General features: G+C 40.6%; 1 protein-coding gene across 8 annotated transcripts in view; it reads right to left on the reverse strand.

The window, feature by feature from the left end:
* CMC1 (C-X9-C motif containing 1) overlaps positions 1-16,018 on the reverse strand; it is an 88,542-nt gene extending 72,524 nt beyond the window's left edge. The window contains exon 1 of one of the 8 annotated variants that reach the window (XM_070238094.1): positions 15,636-16,018. Coding sequence is in view for 3 of the 8 variants with exons in the window: in XM_001491435.7 (XP_001491485.2) it covers positions 14,808-14,826 (19 nt within the window). In the remaining 5 variants the exon portion in view is untranslated. Of the gene's footprint in view, positions 1-14,807; positions 15,056-15,635 lie in introns of those variants that run through there. The other 7 variants (XM_001491435.7, XM_070238098.1, XM_070238095.1 and 4 more) reach the window with 7 other exon arrangements.
* Positions 16,019-20,175: the final 4,157 nt, after the last annotated feature.

Consider the following 20,175-nt stretch of genomic DNA (forward strand, 5'->3'; position numbering starts at 1 on the left):
TATGCTGATAAAAATTATAACACCAGTTATCTATGGGAGTTGAAAAATGTCTTTATAGAGGTGAATACATTTATCAAAACTCATCATCTATAAATTTCACTGTATATTTTACCTCAATTTATAATGTTAGCTTTAAAACATGATATAAATCTGCACTCATAGTGGGTGATTTTAACCCATAACTATCAGAAATTAGATAATTAAGTAGACAAAAAGTTTTATAATTTTCTTCTTAAATATACTGTTCATCTATTATTAGATTTATTTCTATTGGTAAAGGTATCTTTTCATAAATAACGTGTTTATTACTGGTGTATAGATTCAAGTGAATTTTTTATATAGTCCTTACAACCAACACAATCTTACTTAACTCTCATTAATTCTAATAACTGGACAATAGATTCTCTTCCAATTTCTATGCAGACAATCATAGGGACAGCTCTGCATCTTTCTTTTTCATTCTTACTGGCTATGTCCTTTAGAAAAATGGTGAGTAGCAGCTAGCAGCACCTCTGTCTTGGGTGCCCAAATTTTGTTTAGAATTTTTATAGTTATCTTCATGTTGAGATCTGCCTATGACTTTCCTCTCTTATCTTTGTGTTGTTTCGGTATCAAAGTTACATTACTTAAGCAATAAATTAGGCACCTTTCTCTTCCTTTATATTCTCCAGAACATTTTTTATAAAGTAAGATTATTATCAGTTCCTTGAAAGTGCGGTAGAAACCACTTGCAATGTTCAATTTAATGGGTCAACTCGGCTAGTCTATAGTCCCCAGTTATTCAAACAAACCCTAATCCAGGTGCCCTGACCTACACATTTCAGACTTACCCAACTAGCTCCCACAATCCCATAAGCCAATATCTTCTCATGTATATATGTACATGTGTGTGTGTGCACATGTGTGTGGATGTCTGTATGTGTACATATATCTCTCTCTCCTACTGGTGGTTTCTCTGGTGGAACCCTGACTGATACACGACCTACCAGGGCCCAGGTTTTGGAGTGTGTATGCGTATATGTGTGAGAGAGACAGACAGACACAAGGAGAATTTTAACTACTGATTCAATTTTCTAAGGGTTTTTCACTTATTCTTGAGGCAGCTGCAGTTTTACTAAGTTTATCTTTCTCAAGGAAACTATCCATCTCATCTAAATTTTCAAAATAATGATATGAAGATGTTCACATGATTTTTTTCTCTTTACCACGCCTATAGCTGTATCTCAATTTTCATAATTTTCTTTGCCTATGCCAGGGGTCAACAAACTTTTTCTATTAAGGACCAGAGTGTAAATATTTTAAGCTTTGCAGGCTACAAACCATTTCTGTCATGTATATTCTTTAAAAAAAAAAAAAAACTTTTCAAAAATGTTACTAACCATTCTTAGCTTGCAGGCCTTACCAGATCTTGCCCAGGGCCACAGTTTGCTGAACTGTGGCCTATACTGTTAACTTATGACTTCTCTTTTTCCTTAGCTTTGCCAGAGCTGCTGTAAGATGAGAAAAAGAACACTGAGCTTATAGAAGGAACTGGAAGCATGGACAGAGAGAAAAGCACAGATTGGGAGAGAGGCCCTACAAGATTGGTGGGGCCCCAAAGGACCAACGAAAATGGATGATTAAGGAGCAATCCCAGTTTTATGGCTCCAAGTGAAATCATGTGACCACTCATTGAGATAGGGAATAAAAAAGAAACCAGGTGGGAGAGGAATTCAGTTGCAGACATGTTGAATTTGAAAGGCCTAGGAGATATCGTGTGGAGTGGAAAGCTGATGCCTACTTCAAGAGAAAATAATGAAACAGGGACTACCTCCACACAGTTCTTTTCTCCTTGTCTATCGCATAAATTATAATTAGGCATCAGTAATTAACAGTAGAATTACTGAATTACTGAACAGTAGAATTACAGATTGGAAAATATATTGTGATACACTGATCTATTTTATAAAATCAACTTCAAAATGTTACCTCTTCTTTTCACTTATATCGTTTTAATCTGTACAACTTATTTGTAATGTGTCCTGATGAATCTACTGTTTGTTCCATAAATCTTGCAGCGGTCTTAGATAATAAAGCCCTAATCTTTTGAATCACTTCCCTGAATACAGACATAGCTTCGTAGTATTGAACTATTTTTCCACAGGTAAATTATAATAGATATTTACCTATAATATGAATTCTAGGTTATAATATTCCTATGTAAACACATTTTTAAATGGCTTGCAAGAATTCCTTCAGATCCTTCTTCTAAAACTTCCTAGGGCAAAGAAACAATTCTAGAATCACACGAATATTGATTTAGATTTTCCAAACTCTAGGTGTTAAATCAAAAATAACAGACTTAAAAATATATAAATAAATTCTGCTAAAGATTTTCCCATCTGGTAGCATACTAATCACTATATATCAATTATTAATTATGATTTTATACATATTTCAAAGCTATCTTCAACAATACAAATATCATAGACATGGCATCTTTTATTCATAAAATTACAGTGTGCTTCCCTCAACGTCAGTGTGATGCATACATATGTTACACATTTGTACAACAGCCTGCAAAAAAAAAAGAAAAAAGAAAATTTTAAGAGTTTGCTACTATATAGTCACATGAATTTATACTGAGGTAAAGAATAACACCACCAGGGAAAATTTCCAAAGCTCTAACTTCTCAACATTCTATCATCACCTGAAAGTCAATTTTCACCTTTTCCACTGGCTGAATTGATTAGCTCAGATCTTGCTTTGGGGCTCACGTGGTCTTGCAATACGGCAGTATTAGACTATAAGGCTACTGACAAAAGCACTTGCTATGAATCCACAAAGACAACGATGAAGCAAATCACAATATAATCGAGTCTTTCACTGGAAAGAAGTGACACCTGAAGAGCAAGGTGCCTTCTCAATAATTAATATGTTCTAATTTAACTAATTTGATTCTTATTTAGATAATGCTACTTTTTTTTTTAACTTCCTAGTTATGTTTATTTGCTCCTGAAGACATTTCCATGCTACTGTTTATTCTGGAGGAAAAACAAGAAAAACGCTTGTAGTAAATGTGCAAGTGTTCTCATTAGCAACAGTTTCTATCTTTAGGTCCCCCTTCTTTACTGGCTAGCAAGAGTCTCTAAATGAAGGGCTCCGGGCAGATGGCATCATGTACAGAACAGTAAGACGGGAGTTCTCAGTTGTTAGGTTCACATTAAGGGCTTCACACCAGAAAGCTAGGCAGACTCCAGTTCTCCTCGACAGCACACAGATATGGATACTCTTGACCAGATTTTCATGTTCTTGCCAGGTTGTTCACACCTTTTTGCTATAATGATAGTGTAAAATGAGGAAGGGGGGTGTGGTTGGCAGAGGTACTTAAACTGGGAAAATTATGATAGTGAAGATTAGTGTTCCTTTCACCTTCTTCCTTTCGAGTCATACTTTAACTGACAAAACAAAAACAAAAAACAAAATCAGCAGTAGGAGAGACCCCAGCCTGCCAGTATTCCAGCCTGCCTCTGTCCATGAAACCTCAAGAGGAGGGCAATGAATGCCCTATAGTGTTCATAACAGGCCTCTCAGAAGTATTCTGATCCCATTTTGCAGATAAAGAGGCTCACAGAGGTGAAATGACCCAAGCCTCTGACAAAGTGGCAATGTCAAGATCATACTAACCCAGGTCCCAAATCTTCTTCCACGACACTACTACACACACGGGGTGGTGGCCTATCTAAGGGAATTTCAGCAAACAAGGTTATTTGAGCTTCTGCAGTTAAGCTGAAGCACGGAAACAACCCTTAGACAACACTACTGTTTGTTTCAGGAGCATCATTTTGAATAAGCAAAATTTACAACTCCACATTTCTCATTTTAAATGGAATTCTGACTCATTCCTATCATGGAGAAAATTATTTTTTTCAAAAAAAGCAAGAGGAGTGATTTGTCAGTTGGCTGAAAAATACCTTCAAAGAGAGTAAACATCAAATATTAGGTCAATCCGTAACAATCTAATTTTTTTTATAAGCTCAAACTCTTAGGAAATTCGGAGAGCACATCAACAAGGTAGACGTGCCTATTTCTGCTTAGTTTCTGGCTCAAATGCCACCTATATCCCACAACAGTATGCTTCATTTGAGCTTCTTTGTCCTATAAGCTTTCACTGTTAATAAATACCTAGTTCACACCAGATGTGCCCATTTCCCAAAAGCACCTATTTCTTGGACCTCAGATTCTGCAAATTGCTACGTGTGAAAACTTCCTCTTCCACCCACATTACTTTAACCAAGATGAGGCCAGAAAAGGACAACAAATCTAAAAGTATAGCAAAGCAGGAAATCAACTTATGCAATAAGACAGGCCAATTTTAGAAATGTGCTACAATCTCCATTGTGACCATAATTTCTTTAATGAAAAGGTTTCACATTTACTTTATTTGGTAAAACATCAAGACTAACTTTTCCTACAAGCACAATTTCCCACTGACATCTAATAGAAAATCAGCAAAGTTATGGGAGACAGAAGTAGACATTTGAGAAAGGAATAAATGACAGTATGTGTTTGCCTTCTCAGCAATATATGCCTAACTGATTTATTTTTTTCTCTGATGTACATCTAGAACATGGCAGACTATTCTCAAATCTATGACCACCGTGTCTCTACTGCTTCTTCTTCATCTTACAATATTTCATAAATCTCATAAAAAACATGTACCACTTTGAAAATAGAGGGGGGTAAATATTTTTATATTGAGAGGTTATTCACTCATTTCAAAAATTCAAACTTGGCTCAAATCACTCACAACATCTTTCTTGGTATGGCCTTCAGAGAGAGTTTGAGTTAACATGAAAACCAGTTCCATAACATAACTTTTTTGGGGGGTAGCATTTCCCAGGATGATCATCAACCACCTTCACCAGACTGCCTGTGGCTAACCCTGGCTGAAAGTCAAGTTCACTTTCTGAACAAAATATTGCCAAAATGAGGATATTAAGATGAACGTATGGTAGAGGCTGAAGGTAAATTCTTAAAGGAGTTTCAAAAATATTCTACACAATGGTAATAATACTAGAAAAAGTGTGAATGCTTCCAAGATAAGATCTGCTCCTATTCCTCTTGCAGCAATCCCACACAGTTCTATCTTTCAAGATGGTGTTCACTATGCTGACTTCTCAGTGCTTACCATCATCTCCAAATCAACTCTGCCCACATTTTCAAATATCTCTTGATAATTTCCAAGTCCCACCACCATTGCAATTTCAACTTAAAATTTCTACGATTTAAATCTTCCTTCTCCCATCCCGACTCTTATGATATTCTCCTCACCTAAAAAAATCAGCTGACATTGATATAGTACACAGAAGCACAATAAATATTTGCAGAAGAAAGGAAAGAGTGGTAGAAGGAATTGTTTTACAAACATCATCACGTGCAGGAGCAGGTATTATGAAGAAGCTGAGGCTCAGAAAGCTCAAAGCAATCTTGCAACATTACTTAGGAAATAACTGGTAAAGTCAAACTCCTTCTCAATCTTCCGTCTTTATTTTCCATCTTCTACTTCTTATTTTCTTATCAAAGTTTACTTATTTAAAAACAAACTCAACACTTGTTCCATCCCAAAGTTCTCCCTGACCCCAGCATCTGGATGAGATTTCTCCTTCCTCTAACCCCAAGATTTCCAGTGCACCAATACTACGGCTCTAATCACATCTGTGCTTACAACATATCGCATCACACTATCTGTGCGATCTTCTTCTCTGATAGATCAGTGCTTGCTATAGACTAAACTGTGTGTGCCACCCCCCATAATTCATATTGAAGCCATAAAACCCCAATATGATTATATTTGGAGACAAGACTTTTAGGAGGTAATTAAGATTAAATGAAGTCATATGAGGAGGACCCTAATCCAATTGGGGGCCTTATAAAGGGAAGAACCAGCAACTGAATCAGCCAGCACCTTGATCTTGGACTTCCCAGCCTCCCAAACTGCGAGAAAATAAAGTTCTGTTGTGTAAGCCTCCCAGTCTTTGGTATGTTGCTGTGGCAGCCCCAGCAGACTAAAACTGATTTTCATACCAGATATTCTCAATTCTGGCTGCATCTAACAACCACTTGAAAGGACTTTATAAAATTCTGATGCCTGGGCTCCACCCCAGACCAGATAAATCAGAAATGCTGGGGTAAAACCTAAAACCCAGGCACTGATATTTTTAAAAGCTCCCCAAATAATTCTCATATGCAGCTAGATTAAGAATCACTGTGTGAAACTTAAAGAGGTCAAAGAACATGTCTAATTCATCTCTCTAACCCCCTCTAACTCCTAGCCCATGGTAAATATGCAATAAAAGTGTTCAATAAATGACACATATATTTAAAAGTTTCAATATTTGATAATTACAGATATTCATTCTGGTAACAAATATTTATTGGCACCCACTAGACACCAATTATCATGCTAGGGATTATATATTCGATGATGAGTAAGACAGGCAAGATTCCTTATTCTGCAGTACAAACATTTAAAACTATGTATTTCAATTAATCATGCTTAGTTAATTAACATATCCTTTGATCTGTAAAAACCTCCCAGTAACAGTTGTTTAGCAAAACTACAATGCAGGATGGTAAACACCATGCTCTTAAAATTTTTTCCCCTCAATCTCCTTACTTAAAAATGTAATCAGGGATGACGGGGGAGAAGGGTACTTTGGGAATCAACGTTCTTATCTGGGCACAGTTTTGTTTGGTCTACTTATATAAGTATAAGGTATTATTTCTTGCATTTTTGACATTTATAAACCTAGAGATTTCTAAAAATACACTATTAGCACCCCTATACAAAAATAACGATACTAATCCAGTAAATGAAACAAAAACTTGAAGTTATTTTTTCCTGTGGTGAACTTTCTGTGCTGAGTCAAGAACCCCTTGGGACCAATTGCAAGTATTGAAAACCATAAAAGTTTAGGGCTTGAAGCAGCATTAGCAGTCATCTGACAGCTGATTCTCCCCACCCCTCATCCCCAAACCTCAGATTACTCCGTTTGGAATACTTTAAGGGCCTGAGGTTAAGGGCAAAGTCTGAAACAAGAAGTCAGTCCTACTAACTCCCCAATTCAAGTCAGTGCTGTTTTTATAACAGTACATAACAGTACAGTGCTTCTCTGGAGTTGATGGGCCATCTCTTACTGTCTAGTTGCAGTTAACTGGCCTATTCTTTCTAATCATCTAGTCTCTAATAAATTGAAAGAAATGAAATCATATGAAAAATGTTTACTATTTACTACACAGGTAGGATATTCCCATCTCCACATCATATTTCTCTTCATCTCTCAAACGAGTTGATGCCTACAGACACATCACATCTGTAGGTTTCATTGTGTTTCTCAAGGAAAAAACTCTAGATCTAGAATGAAAGAAACTCTATACCCAGGTCATGTGACATTTTGGTGGGTTTTTTTTTTTTTCTAAAGATTTTATTTTATTTTTTTTTCCTTTCTCTCCCCAAAGCCCCCCGGTACAAAGTTGTATATTCTTCGTTGTGGGTCCTTCTAGTTGTGGCATGTGGGACATTGCCTCAGCGTGGTTTGATGAGCAGTGCCATGTCCGCTCCCAGGATTCCACCCAACGAAACACTGGACCGCCTGCAGCGGAGCGCGCGAACTTAACCACTCGGCCAGGGGGCCAGCCCCTTGGTGGGTTTTTTAATTCCAAATATACTTTTTTTAATTTTTCAAAGATTACGGTGTGGTGACAATCAGGGAAGACCTCCTACGAAACTGATTTCAAAATGAGGCGTGAAAAATGAACAAGAATTACACAGATTTGGGGATGAGAAAGAGAGGGAAAATTTCAAAAAGAAACAGCATCAAATAGCCTAAAGGCAAAAAAAAAGCAAAGCACAGTTTGGCATATGTTAGATACATCTTAGGCCAACGTTACTCAACTTTTTTACCACAAGCCCACAATACTTCACAAGTGAATGCTCCTGTGTGTTTGTATATATTTGTGCAAGGGCCCCTTCCTACCTGACCCATCACCATCCGAACTCTCATTATCCAGACCAAGGCTCCTAATAGATTCGGATCAGTTATTTTTAGGAGATCCCTCCTGCATCCCTCCTGTAGCAGAGAATGTTGGTGCCTCACATAGGAGAGACTGTTGAAGTGTTCACACCTGCAGCCTTCTCAGGACTGCCCTAGGCATGGCAGCACTGTGCAGTTTTCCTCGCTGCTGCCCGCGCTCCCAACTCCTGCAGTGGGCAATGACTGACAGATGGCACAAAGGCCCAGCTCCATTACCTCCAAAGCAGGACAAACTTTGCACTTTGTTGTGCACCAGAGCTGATCAGGCTGAGACAGGCCTTCCCTAAAACCACATCCTTGCTCAGATTCCTCCCCTTCCCTCTCCCATTCACCTCACTCCCTTACAGGTTTTTTCCTGAGAACACTCCATTAATAAACCACTTGCATATAAAACGCCTAAGTGATACACAGACCTAGTACCCAGATCTTGTTCTCTAACACTGTGCCCAAATAGAAGGAACCAGGGCCTGTCGGAGAAATGACTAATTCTACAGATGGGTCAGGGTAGGTACAAGATCAGCCAGGGACATCTTACGTGAGAGGAAAAAGAAATGCTCAAAAAAATGATGGCAGCACATCACAAGGACCCAGAAGCTGGTTTGAAGGAACGCTAACTGGCCAAATCTGGGAAAATGTGAGCACCAAATAATTATATAGAGTAACAAATTATAAGCCACTGAAACACAGGAATCCTATGAGTCTCCACCAATAATAAATCTATAAATAAACAAACAAGAAACAACGTAGTCTCTTGCTTACAGCAAAATGTCAACAACCAGCTAACAAATGTGGAGAGAACGCTGGAGGTAAAAAATCATTATTTTGCAACTATCATAGGAAAGACTGAATAAGGCAAAAATCATCAATGGATGCTAAATCAAAGGGGGATTTTTGATGAGGAAAGGACATTTGCATAGTCTTAAATGGTCTCCCCACAGATTATGTATTAATTACGAGAGAGGAAAAACATAGCAATGAAATGGGACAAGACTTTGACTGTATGATCGGAATTAATATCGCCTGTGAGAGTCAGCCAGCTGTCATGTGCTCCAGGTATGACACCCTGAGAAAGACACATCACCACGTGTGCAGTATTTGGCTGAGAATGCATAACCCCTATCTAATCAAAAGTCACCAACACAAAATAAGGAAAGTTCTACATGTCACTCCTTTGCCTAAAAATTTATAATGTCTTCCCATTGCTCTTAGGATAAAATTCAAACTCCTGGAAATAGTTTACAGGACATTTCATGATTCACAACTCAAATCCCTCCACTGCCATAGAACACACTCCTCTTTGATCTCAACTCTTCTCTCTTTCTTATGCTCTTTGCTTAAGCTAGTGTTTTTCAAATTTCAGAGAGCAACCCATTACAAGGTTGTTAAATTAATCTACCGAGGCAAAAACAACATATTTTCTATCGCAAATACACTTTGAGGCTAGATACAGAGAAAATGTAGACGTTAAACAGATTTTTAGCTCTGAACTACCAATATAATTTATGTCTAAGAAGATCCTGTAGAGATATAGAAACAATAATAAAATAAAAATTTTTCTAATCAACCACATAATCTTTTGCATATGAATCACACAATGCTCAGAAAAAACCAGATTCTTCAAATCTATCTAACCTAAAAAGTAAAAATTTCCAGCAAATGTAAGTGTTAGTACCAAGTGCTAGTACCCCTAAAGCTAATCTACATACATCCCCACAGGAACTAAAAGAAGCCCTGCAACCCAAATACTCCAAGAGCTACCATAATGACATCCTCCCAAGACACATACACCTTAAACAGCTCCTCATGGAATGTCATGAAATTCCCAACCCCCACTTCCCACCCGCTGAACACTATCACTAGCCCATCTTCCTCCCCTGACCAGATTTCTGGAAGAAAACACCAATGGAGGCACACTCACACGCACACTTGATTAAGGAAACCTCTCATGCTGCCACTGCTCCACGGTGCAAAAGTAGAGAACGAATCCACACTAGTTGACAGGAGGAAAGGAAACTCCCTACCCTGCCAAGAGAGGAAATGTAGAAGAAAAAGAAGGGAAATCTTTTCTCGTCATTTTAGAACGTCAGAAATCAAAATTATCAGGCCCAGATTCCTGCGGGTTACCACCTGGGAATGCAATCATGTCAGAAAATTTATCTGGAACCTGGAAACGGCAAAGACCTAACTGGACGTTCTTTCAGTACAGCATTGGGCTGACTTTCCGTTACTGGGCTATTTTACAACTTGTTAGGGGGAGAGGTCAACTTTGAGAATCTGTCAAATAAGCGACAGAAATAATTTCTGACCAGTGGAAAAGATAACCTCAAAGATTTGTTCATGGCCCTGTTGTCAATTAACCAGTTTTTTTTTTTTAAGATTTTATTTTTTTCCTTTTTCTCCCCAAAGCCCCCCGGTACATAGTCGTATATTCTTCGTTGTGGGTCCTTCTAGTTGTGGCATGTGGGATGCTGCCTCAGCGTGGTTTGATGAGCAGTACCATGTCCGCATCCAGGATTCGAACCAACGAAACACTGGGCTGCCTGCAGCAGAGCGCACGAACTTAACCACTCAGCCATGGGGCCAGCCCCTAAATTAACCAGCTTTTTTTTTTTAAAGATTTTATTTTTTTCCTTTTTCTCCCCAAAGTCCCCCAGTACATAGTTGTATATTCTTCATTGTGGGTCCTTCTAGTTGTGGCATGTGGGACGCTGCCTCAGCGTGGTCTGATGAGCAGTGCCATGTCCGCACCCAGGATTGGAACCAATGAAACAGTGGGCCGCCTGCAGCGGAGCTCGCAAACTTAACCACTCGGCCACGGGGCCAGCCCCTAAATTAACCAGTTTTTATCTTAAGCCGGCAATCTATGAAACTGTCTATGTATCTAGCTTCTCAAATGCTTCCTGAACTGTTTTTTACAGTTAACTGCTTCCCTCACTAATTAATGAGTTGAAAGTCTTCAACACATATCCATTTTGTATTTGCATAAATAATACTTTTGCCTTTCTGAAAATTCTACTTTAACAGGCACTACTTTAAGCATTGTTTCTATACATGATCACAGATTACACATTGAAAATAAACCACCTTTTAAATTTCCAATCACCTAAGTTTGACTGAACTTTTGAACTATACAATACTTGTAGAAAGGGTTATAAATTGGTAAAGAAGCTACAACTTGGAATAAAACTAACTATGCTTAAGTCCTATTACAGGAGAATGAGCTATACTGTATATTTCTGAATCATTCCTATGCAATCACAGGTCCCATTTATGGCTAAAGATGTAGGGAGAATTTCCTCTGGGAAAAGAGAGAAGATTAGATGGATAAGAAAACAAAGGTGAAGAACAAGTCAATAAAACTGGGAGAGTTCAGAACAGTGGTTCTCCTCTACTCTATTTACATATGAGAACTGCCTACGGAATATTTTAAAGTCAGAGGCTTGGGCACATAAAATCTGAATAACTGGGAGTGTAACCTAGGCACTAGTATTTTTTAAAAATTTAATCTCTCTCTACAGCCACTTTTCCGGGGTGTTAGGTACTCTCTCCAGCATTTTCTCTCTGCAATCAAGTAGTAAGAGAACATAACAAACATAATTATGGCTGATAAACTTACAAACAGTCCTATTACCTCTCCATTAACAAAAAGGAAACCAGTTTAAATAAAACTACACAAAAAAATAAGTATGTAACTTGCATTTCATTGTTGGTTTCAGAGTTCTATGAGAATGGACCCTACAAAGTTAGCTAAAAGCTGCTGCCAAATGAAGATCAAACTTATATAAAGATCCCAAAGACTGTAATATGAACCAATGGGGAAACAGATTTCGCCACATAAACCTCATTTGGCATTACCATCTACTCATCTACTCAGAAACACATCTACTCAGTTGGACACAAAACAATGCGGACTTAGAAAGCAAGAGAAATATCAAAACATGAACCTATGTTTCAATTTATGAACCAAACAAAAATTATGTTTAAAAAAAAAAAAAGCCAGTTTCAATACATTAGTATTCTAGAGTTTAAAGAGACAAGGAAATTTAAAAAAAAAAAAAAAATTCCCATTTGCTGACTCCGCTTTCTTACTTTCCATTCCAACTTTGCTTCCATCCCTGCTTTTGCCAAAGTTTCCAAAGATCATGTTGCTAGATTTGACCATCACCATCCACTCAGTTGCTGAAGTAAAAAGCCTGGGAATTATCCTTAATGCCTCCCTTCCCCTCACCACCTTTATTCACAGCAACAGGGGGTCCTGTCAATTTCTCCTCCAAAACACCTACTGAAGTTTTATATTTCTTTCCATCTTTTCTAAAACCACCCCAGGCCAAGATATTAACATATGTGGCCTGGATTTACTGCTACCACCTCTTAACCTGTCTTTCTGCTTCCACTCAGAACCCCCCACAATGCAGGCTACCACTGCAGCCAGGGTAGCAATGACAAAAGCTACGTCACTGCCCTCTCTAAAAGCTTCCAAAGGCTTTTGATAACATCAGAAAAGCCCAAATGCTTTCTTATCAGAGCCTTCAAGGCCCTGAGGCATCTAGCTCCTGACTAATTTCCCAACATCTTTCCCTATACATCTCCACACTCTGGCCCTCATTCTAGTCAAATATTTTAAGCATTTGCTACTTTGACTGCCCGGCATTCCCTTGCCCTACCTCTTCACAGGACTGCTTCCTCTCCTCCTTCAGATTCCAATTCCAGTGACACCTCCTCATAGAGCTCTTCACTGACCACGCTATCTAAAGCAGTCCTCTCTTCACCATCTACCACATGACACTGCTAATTTTCTCCATGTTTATCACAATCTGTAAAAATGTGTGTGTCTGGGGGGTGGGGGTGCCACTGGTCTTCTTTCTTCTACCACTAGAATACAAGCTCTATTTGGAACAGGGATCGCGTCTGTCCTATCAGTTTCCTAGGACCTAGAATAACCCATGATATATAATGGGCACTCAAGTATTTGTATAATCAATAAATACTCAAATGGGGGACCAGCCCGTGGCATAGTGGTTAAGTTCGCGCACTCTGCTTCAGCAGCCTGGGGTTCATGGGTTTGGATCCCAGGCGCAGACCTAGCACCACTCGCCAAGCCACACTGTGGCAGCATCCTGCATAAAGTAGAGGAAAACTGGCACAGATGTTAGCTCAGTGACAATCTTCCTCAAGCAACAGGAGGAAAACTGGCAATAGACATTAGCTCAGGGCCAATCTTCCTCACAAAAAAATAAAACGTTTCTTTAAAAAATAAACAAATAAATAAATACTCAAATGGTAGCATGGTCTACAGCACTGGACTGGAAATGAAATTATCTGAGTTCTACACAGACTTGGCCCTAACAGCAGTTAGCTGTTTGGCCTTGGGCACACCACAAGACCGGAGTGGGTTAAGGGTAACCGGGCAGTAAGAAAGTGCAGGCAGCAAGTATGAAGATTTTTTTTCTAAACTTCCTTGTCTAAATTCAAGAATACAGACATATGGAAGCCTTCTTAACCTCTCTATTTCCTCATCTGAATGAGATTTTTTTGAATGTCACAGTTCAGAAATAGTAGAATTATATAGGCCCTAATCTACTTTCCAACCTGAACTTTCTTACCCATTCTTCATTTACATCCCTCCTACCCCCAACAAAATCAAGGTATTCCCCTGCAACCAAACATCACACAGTGCACTCTGCCGCCTATACATCTGCGCATTCCACCGCCTCTTCTCCAACGCCAGCCACTGGAAATTCCATCCTTCAAAGCTCAGATCAATTGTGAACTGCTTCATAACGTCCGATTCAATCACCTGGCCCAATATTGGTCTGATCATTATGTGTTCTGGAAATTCCTTTACGCTTCAAATTCAAGTAATCTCTGATCCTCTCTCAGCCTGTTTCCTAATCCTTAAAATGGATAATAGCATCTAGCATACCACACACTATTGTTGGTTAATTGAGAATTCTTGGCTTGATAATAAAGTGTTCAATAAATGTGTTACTCGTCTGCTACACATATTTTTCATTCTCCTTGAGAGCCCACCAATGTGACTTTTTCATTTCTGAATCTCTGAAGCTTTGAAGTCATTTCTCCTCCCAAAGCCTTGAGTTTTCATATCCATAAAATGAAGGGCATGGACTAGCCCAATTAGCATTCCCTCCAAAAGTGAAGTTCACTATATCCTTATACAAATAGCCTAAAGCAAAGATATCTCACGTGAGCTTCTCTAAGGACGGGAATTCGAGGGCAAGTGAAACCCCCGCTGCAAATGAAAGTCAAGTGGAGGCATGAAAGGTAAACTAACATTGATCACGGCTTTGGGGAGCCTTCCAAAGAAACTGACTCCTGCCACAGTGATGGACTCTGATCTGTTTTCAAGTTGGGCTACAGATATTCAAAGGAATCTGTGCCCCAAAGGAGTGAAAAGAAGGATGACGATGAAGAGACCAGTAGCACATTAAGGAGAAAATGTTTGTAAGCCACAAATGGACAAGAGTTTAAACAACAAATCCGATGCCTTTCACCTAGCCCTAACCCCAAGCAGCAGGAAGATGACCTACGACCGCAAGGAAGGAGCTGGGGCGGGCCAGAACCCTACGGCAGCCGGCGGGGCGTGAGGGGACGTCTGCGGAAGCGGTGCAACCTCAGAGCTCGGCACCTTTCCCAGGCCGGCCCCCAGCCGCAGGCCCGCGGTTAGAGCCCCGGGCCGAGACGTCTCAGCAAACCCGCTTCCCGCCCCGGTACCTGCGGGGTCAAGCGCCATCTCGGCGAGCGGAGAGGAAGCCAGGCCGCTCTGGGGCAGGGGGCGGGGAAGGGAGGAGGCTGGGCTCGGCTGCACTTGCCGCCGCCCCGGGCTTCCCGCGGGAGGAGGAGAAGGAGGAGGAGCGCTGCGCCCTTCGCAAAGCTGCAGGCCCCTCTCCCTCTCACTTCCCTAGTCGCTACTTCCGCCGCCCATTGCGCTTGCGCTCTCCTGGCCCCGCCCCTAATCCCATAACAAGCGTGGAATGGACTTCGCAGAAGGAATGACCGGGAAGGGGGCGGGGCTGCGCGAGCGCCTTGGGGGCGGGAGCGTCTCAGGCGCGCGCAGCCTGGTTTGGGGCTGACCGTGAACACCCCCTTGCACGCCCGGTCTGCGGGGAGGGGAGCAGAAGCTGTGGGCCTTTCGGACTGCGACTCACTTGGCGACTCGGTCCAAGTCCACGCCCGTCCCCCACATCCTCCTTAGGAGAACCAAATGAATCATCCTGTTCCTTTTTTTTTTTCCTTCGTTAACGTTCATTCATTCATAAATGTCAATTTCATGCCTGCCAAGTTCCAGCCACGATTCTGAATACTAGGGGGAAGTTATTGAATAAAAATAAGGTCCCTATTCTCGAGGAGCACCTTGTTGGCAGGGGAATCAGGTACAAGCAGCACGCTGTTAAATGTGATAAACCCCCCACGCGCGAGATATGCACAGCTTGTTCGACCGTAGAGGTGGTATAATGTGTGCAGTATCATTATTTCCTCCCCCAAATCAGCAGCCTGTGGCTCCCCTGGGGGTTAAAATAAAAAACTGTGCGCTAAGGGTACCTGTGTTTTGTGAAATATCCTCAGGGCGTACAGTCCGATTTGGGTGATGTTACAAATCTCGACTTCATCAATTAAGGCTGTATGTTTTGAGAGAAAAATGAAGGAAGGTGGTAGCCATCCTCTTTAAGAACCACAACTGCCCTCTTCTCAGTCGAAGAAACTTTCTGGGTGGCAATTATGCTCATTTCCACTCACCAACCAGCCTTCAGAAATGCTTCCTTGTCGTGTCCACGTTTAGCTCGAGCCTCCAGAGGGTGAGGTGCAGCCGGGGACAGATGGGACAGATGTTAAAAAAAAACAAGGAGCAGCTGCTTCTTCCCTGAGAGGGATTTAGGGCTTTCAGAATGATCCCCTCCCCACCTACCTGCAGTCCCTCCTCCCCTGCTGCTGCTTCCGCCTGGTCAGTTGGCAGAAAAGCTGACGCAGTTGAGCAGGGCTGGGAAAGTGGGTCTCTGCTCAGCAGGTCTTCCGTTTAAGGGCCTATTTGGGCATAACGGCCCTTATTACAGCTGTAGGTTGAGGTGCCAAGGTGAAGAATTAATGTTTCACTCAGCCAGGCAGGAAATCAGGTCTTTTCCTTGTATGTTTTATAAATGTGCTTAGAAACACACCAAATTCTGGTGCCCCTTTTATTTTTCTGGAGGTGAAGAATTTCATTTAGAAAGTAAATCTTTTTGAGATGATGGGGTATAAAAAACACAAATCAGACACACACTTAAGTAATTAAACTAAATCTTCCTACATGCAAAAGGACATCATAGTAAAGAGGGAAACCTGGAGAGGCTTAGTCAGAGATCTAGGTGACTCCGTCTGAATCCTGCATCACTGCCTACTAGCTTTGTGATTTGAATAAATTTCAATGTTTCTCTAGACTTTAGTTTCTAATTCACAAGATTGTTGTGAGACATAAATGTGATATATGGTGCTATTTCAGTCATTGAAGGACCACTTCTACAGTTTTTGCCATAACTGAGTATCCCTTGAACCATTATTATTTAATGTTTTTTGTTTAAATCAACTCACTTTTAAAAAGACTTAAATGGGCACTATCTACTCTCGCCGTATCCTAAGCAAGAATATCTGTAAAATCATGGGTTTTGTGTGCCGCATAAAATGGACTGCTAGACCTATCTCACTATGAGAAGCGCTAGCTAAAACACCACCTCAATTCCTTGTACATAATAGTGTATACTTCTCTCGCGCGCGTTAAACTAGGTCATTTGAGGGCAAAGTCTTTACAATGTAACTGGGAAAGATAAATCATTTCTTAAAAACTTAAATCATAGAAATTTAATTGGCAATTCAAAACAGGAGAAATTTCCTAAGTTGTCACATTATTAATAGACAATGCTTTGGGCAATAACTGCAACAGGAGCGTTAAGAGGGAGGAGAGCACATTATCCTGGAAATGAGGAATTAGGTATCATCCAACCATGATTCCTAGGGCTCACACAGTATCTGACACCTAATGGCCCCACAGTAGCCTTTCTTAAAGGATTGAATGCCAGGGTGGTTGGGAAAGACTTCAAAGATGAGGTTGCCCTTGAAAGATGGGTAGCATGGGTAGGCAGAGTAAGAAAGCATGTCATGCTAGGAGAAAAATGAGCAAAAGTATCTGGGATTTGAGCTGTTCTTAAAGGACAAATGGGGCTTGGAAAAGGTGGAAGACGAGGAATGGAAGCATATAAGCCAAAGCACAGGGGTCTGAAGCTCAGGGCTGTGTGGCAGGCATGTTGGAGAGCAATGCCTGAAACTGCTTCAATGTGTTTGAGAATTTGAGAAGCTAGGATAGTTATAAATGAGACTGAAAATGTTAGAAGAGGCGGGATTCCCAAAGCCTTAAACATTAGGCTGAGGAGTGTTTGAATCTATTGCTATAAGCAGTCAGGGGCCATTGAAGGTTAACAAGCAGAAAAATGGCATTATGGTCAAAGTGATGTTTTTTAAAGATTTTGTATAGGATAGATTTAGGTGGTAAGGAGAGAACCAGGGGGTAAGCAGAACAGTAAGTGCAACCATCATAGACCACGTTGTAGTGGCACTATTGTATCTTATTATATCAATAACCACGTATTGAAGTTGTTTTGCAGGGGCAACAAACAGAACTGCACGTCATGGAGCTGGAGCATGCTCAGAAGATGGAAACCTTGTCCTCAGATGACTTCAAGCTGCTTAAGAACCAAAAGTTCCCTAATTATGGAACTCAATATGAGGAGAAAGCAGAATGGGCAACCTTATAAGAATGGAAGGGTCCCTTGATATGTAGCACATCCGACTTATAAGACTGTTACCCTCCCACCCTCCAATCAGATTCCACCAAGTTAACATTTCACATAACCACTTCCACTCCCAACTCCTTAAAAGTTTGTCTCTGCTTCAGCTCAGGGAGACATAGTTGAGCTTTGCCTTCTGTCTCCTTGCTGGTGGGCCAGGCAATAAAGCTCTTTGTTCTCTCAAAAGCTGGTGCTGTAGTATTGGCTTCTGTGCACATTGGGCAGCGAGCCTTTGCTCAGTTACATAAGGAGGCTATTGCGGTAGTTCAGGCAAGATCTGAAAAGAGCCTGAGCTAGGATATGTAGAAATGTAGAAAGAAAGGATGGATGTGACAGTAACTGCAAAGGAAGAAGCTATACTTCATAATTGGACTTAGGAGACTAGAACAAGGAGGCAAGAAGGATATCTAGGTGATTCTGTTCCTTGGCAAATGTATACAAACAAGTGAAAAAATCATGGCAATGCACCCATTCATGCCTCAAATGATCTGAACCTGATCATCATTATCGGGGAGCAATACAGAGACAGAGAGAACAGTTAGGAGGAAGTTATAGTAACCCAAGGGAGCAAGGTTAGCAGTTGACCCATAGCAGAGCATGTGAAGGCAAAGAGAAGTGAGGTGTTTGGTATGTAGCCTAGACATTAATACGCACACATATATATTTTTCAGTCTACTATCCAAAGAATGTGCAAGTACAAACAAATATCTTAATTATTTATCGAGTCGATTCTGACTAGATCTAGCGTTCCTTTTTGCTCACTGGTGATATCCAGTTGGTTATTTTTAAAAATTGAGATGGTCACTCAGCCCCTGCATGCTTCCAACTCTGTCCAGACTCAGAATTAAACACTTTCCATCTGTAGCTCTGCTCTGCGCTATCTTTAAGCCAATGAGAATGAAATTTGGAGGAACGTTAGAAGCCCCATCCCTACCAGTAGATGGGGTTTGGAACTAGTTCTTGGTTGGAAGATCACTATTGAGGTCCCTGATGGCCCTGTCTGCTTTCTGAGCTGCATAACTTAGCCTCCAGCTCCCCATGGACTGTGCCCTCTTTTATCTGAATGGGCTTAGGTCTAGGTTGGTACTTACATTAGTTAGCTAGGGCTGCCATAACCAAGTACCACAGACTGCGTGGCTTAAACAACAGAAATTTATTTTCTCACAATTGGTGGCTAGGATTCCAAGATCAAGGTGTCTGCAGGTCTGGTTTCTTCTGAGGCCTCTCTCTTTGGCTTTTAGGCAGCCATCTTCTCTCTGTCTCTCCATATGGTCTTCTCTCTGTGCATGTCTGTGTCCAAATTTCCTTTTTTTATAAGGAGATCAGTCATACTGTATTAGGGCCTACTCTAATGACCTCATTTTACTTAATTACCTCTTTAAAGACCCTATCTCCAAATATACTCGCATTCTCAGGTCCTGGGCTTAGGAGTTCAACATATGAATTTTGGGGGACACAATTCAGCCCATAACAACAGTCTAGTTCTTTATAAGAATGAGAACCCTCCCCTGAATCCCAAATCACTTGGCTAGAGCCCTGACAACCTGCCTAGCTGTAAGCCTCTCCCCAGAGCGATATACTTTGTCCCTGTTTTCCTGGTAGTTGGATAAGGCCTGCTTCACTGTGGATCAGTCCACCTAGGCACTTCAGTCAATTCCTGTCTGTCCCTCATTGCCCACAACATCCACTCAGTTTTTTAACATATCTTTATTCATCTACCAACCATACTATCATAACTCTCAGTCCAAGATCTATATACTTTTGCAGAGATGATTCCAACAGCCTCCTAACTTGCTCTCTGTTCGTAGGCTTTTTCTCCTCGTATCTATTCTTTCTAATCCATTTCACCCACAACAGCAAATTTGCTGATAAACTTTTTTATGTAAAATCCCTCAGTGGTTCCCCATATAAATAAAATCCAAGCTTTTCCTTTAACAAGGTCCACGAAACTCTTTATAACCTAGTTCCAGCTTACTACAACATCCTTTCACAACCAACCTGCTTGTACTCTGCAATTTCTGTTGTAAGAACTTACTTGCAATAGTTTATTCAAGTATCTGTGTTGACTTTTCTGTGCACTGTCACAGGAAAATGGGTAAGAGTCTCTGTTGAACAGAAAAACTTGAAACTGATTGCAGAAAGAGTGTGTAGTGGAAAGAGAGGGTCTTTGGAACTAAACAGAGGCTAAATTCTAATTCCTTTCCCCTTCTTCTACTTTTTTATTGAGATATAACTTATATACAGAAAAGGGTACAAATCCTTGTGCA

This window comes from Equus caballus, chromosome 16 (assembly GCF_041296265.1).
Source record: "Equus caballus isolate H_3958 breed thoroughbred chromosome 16, TB-T2T, whole genome shotgun sequence".
NCBI lineage: Eukaryota > Metazoa > Chordata > Mammalia > Perissodactyla > Equidae > Equus > Equus caballus.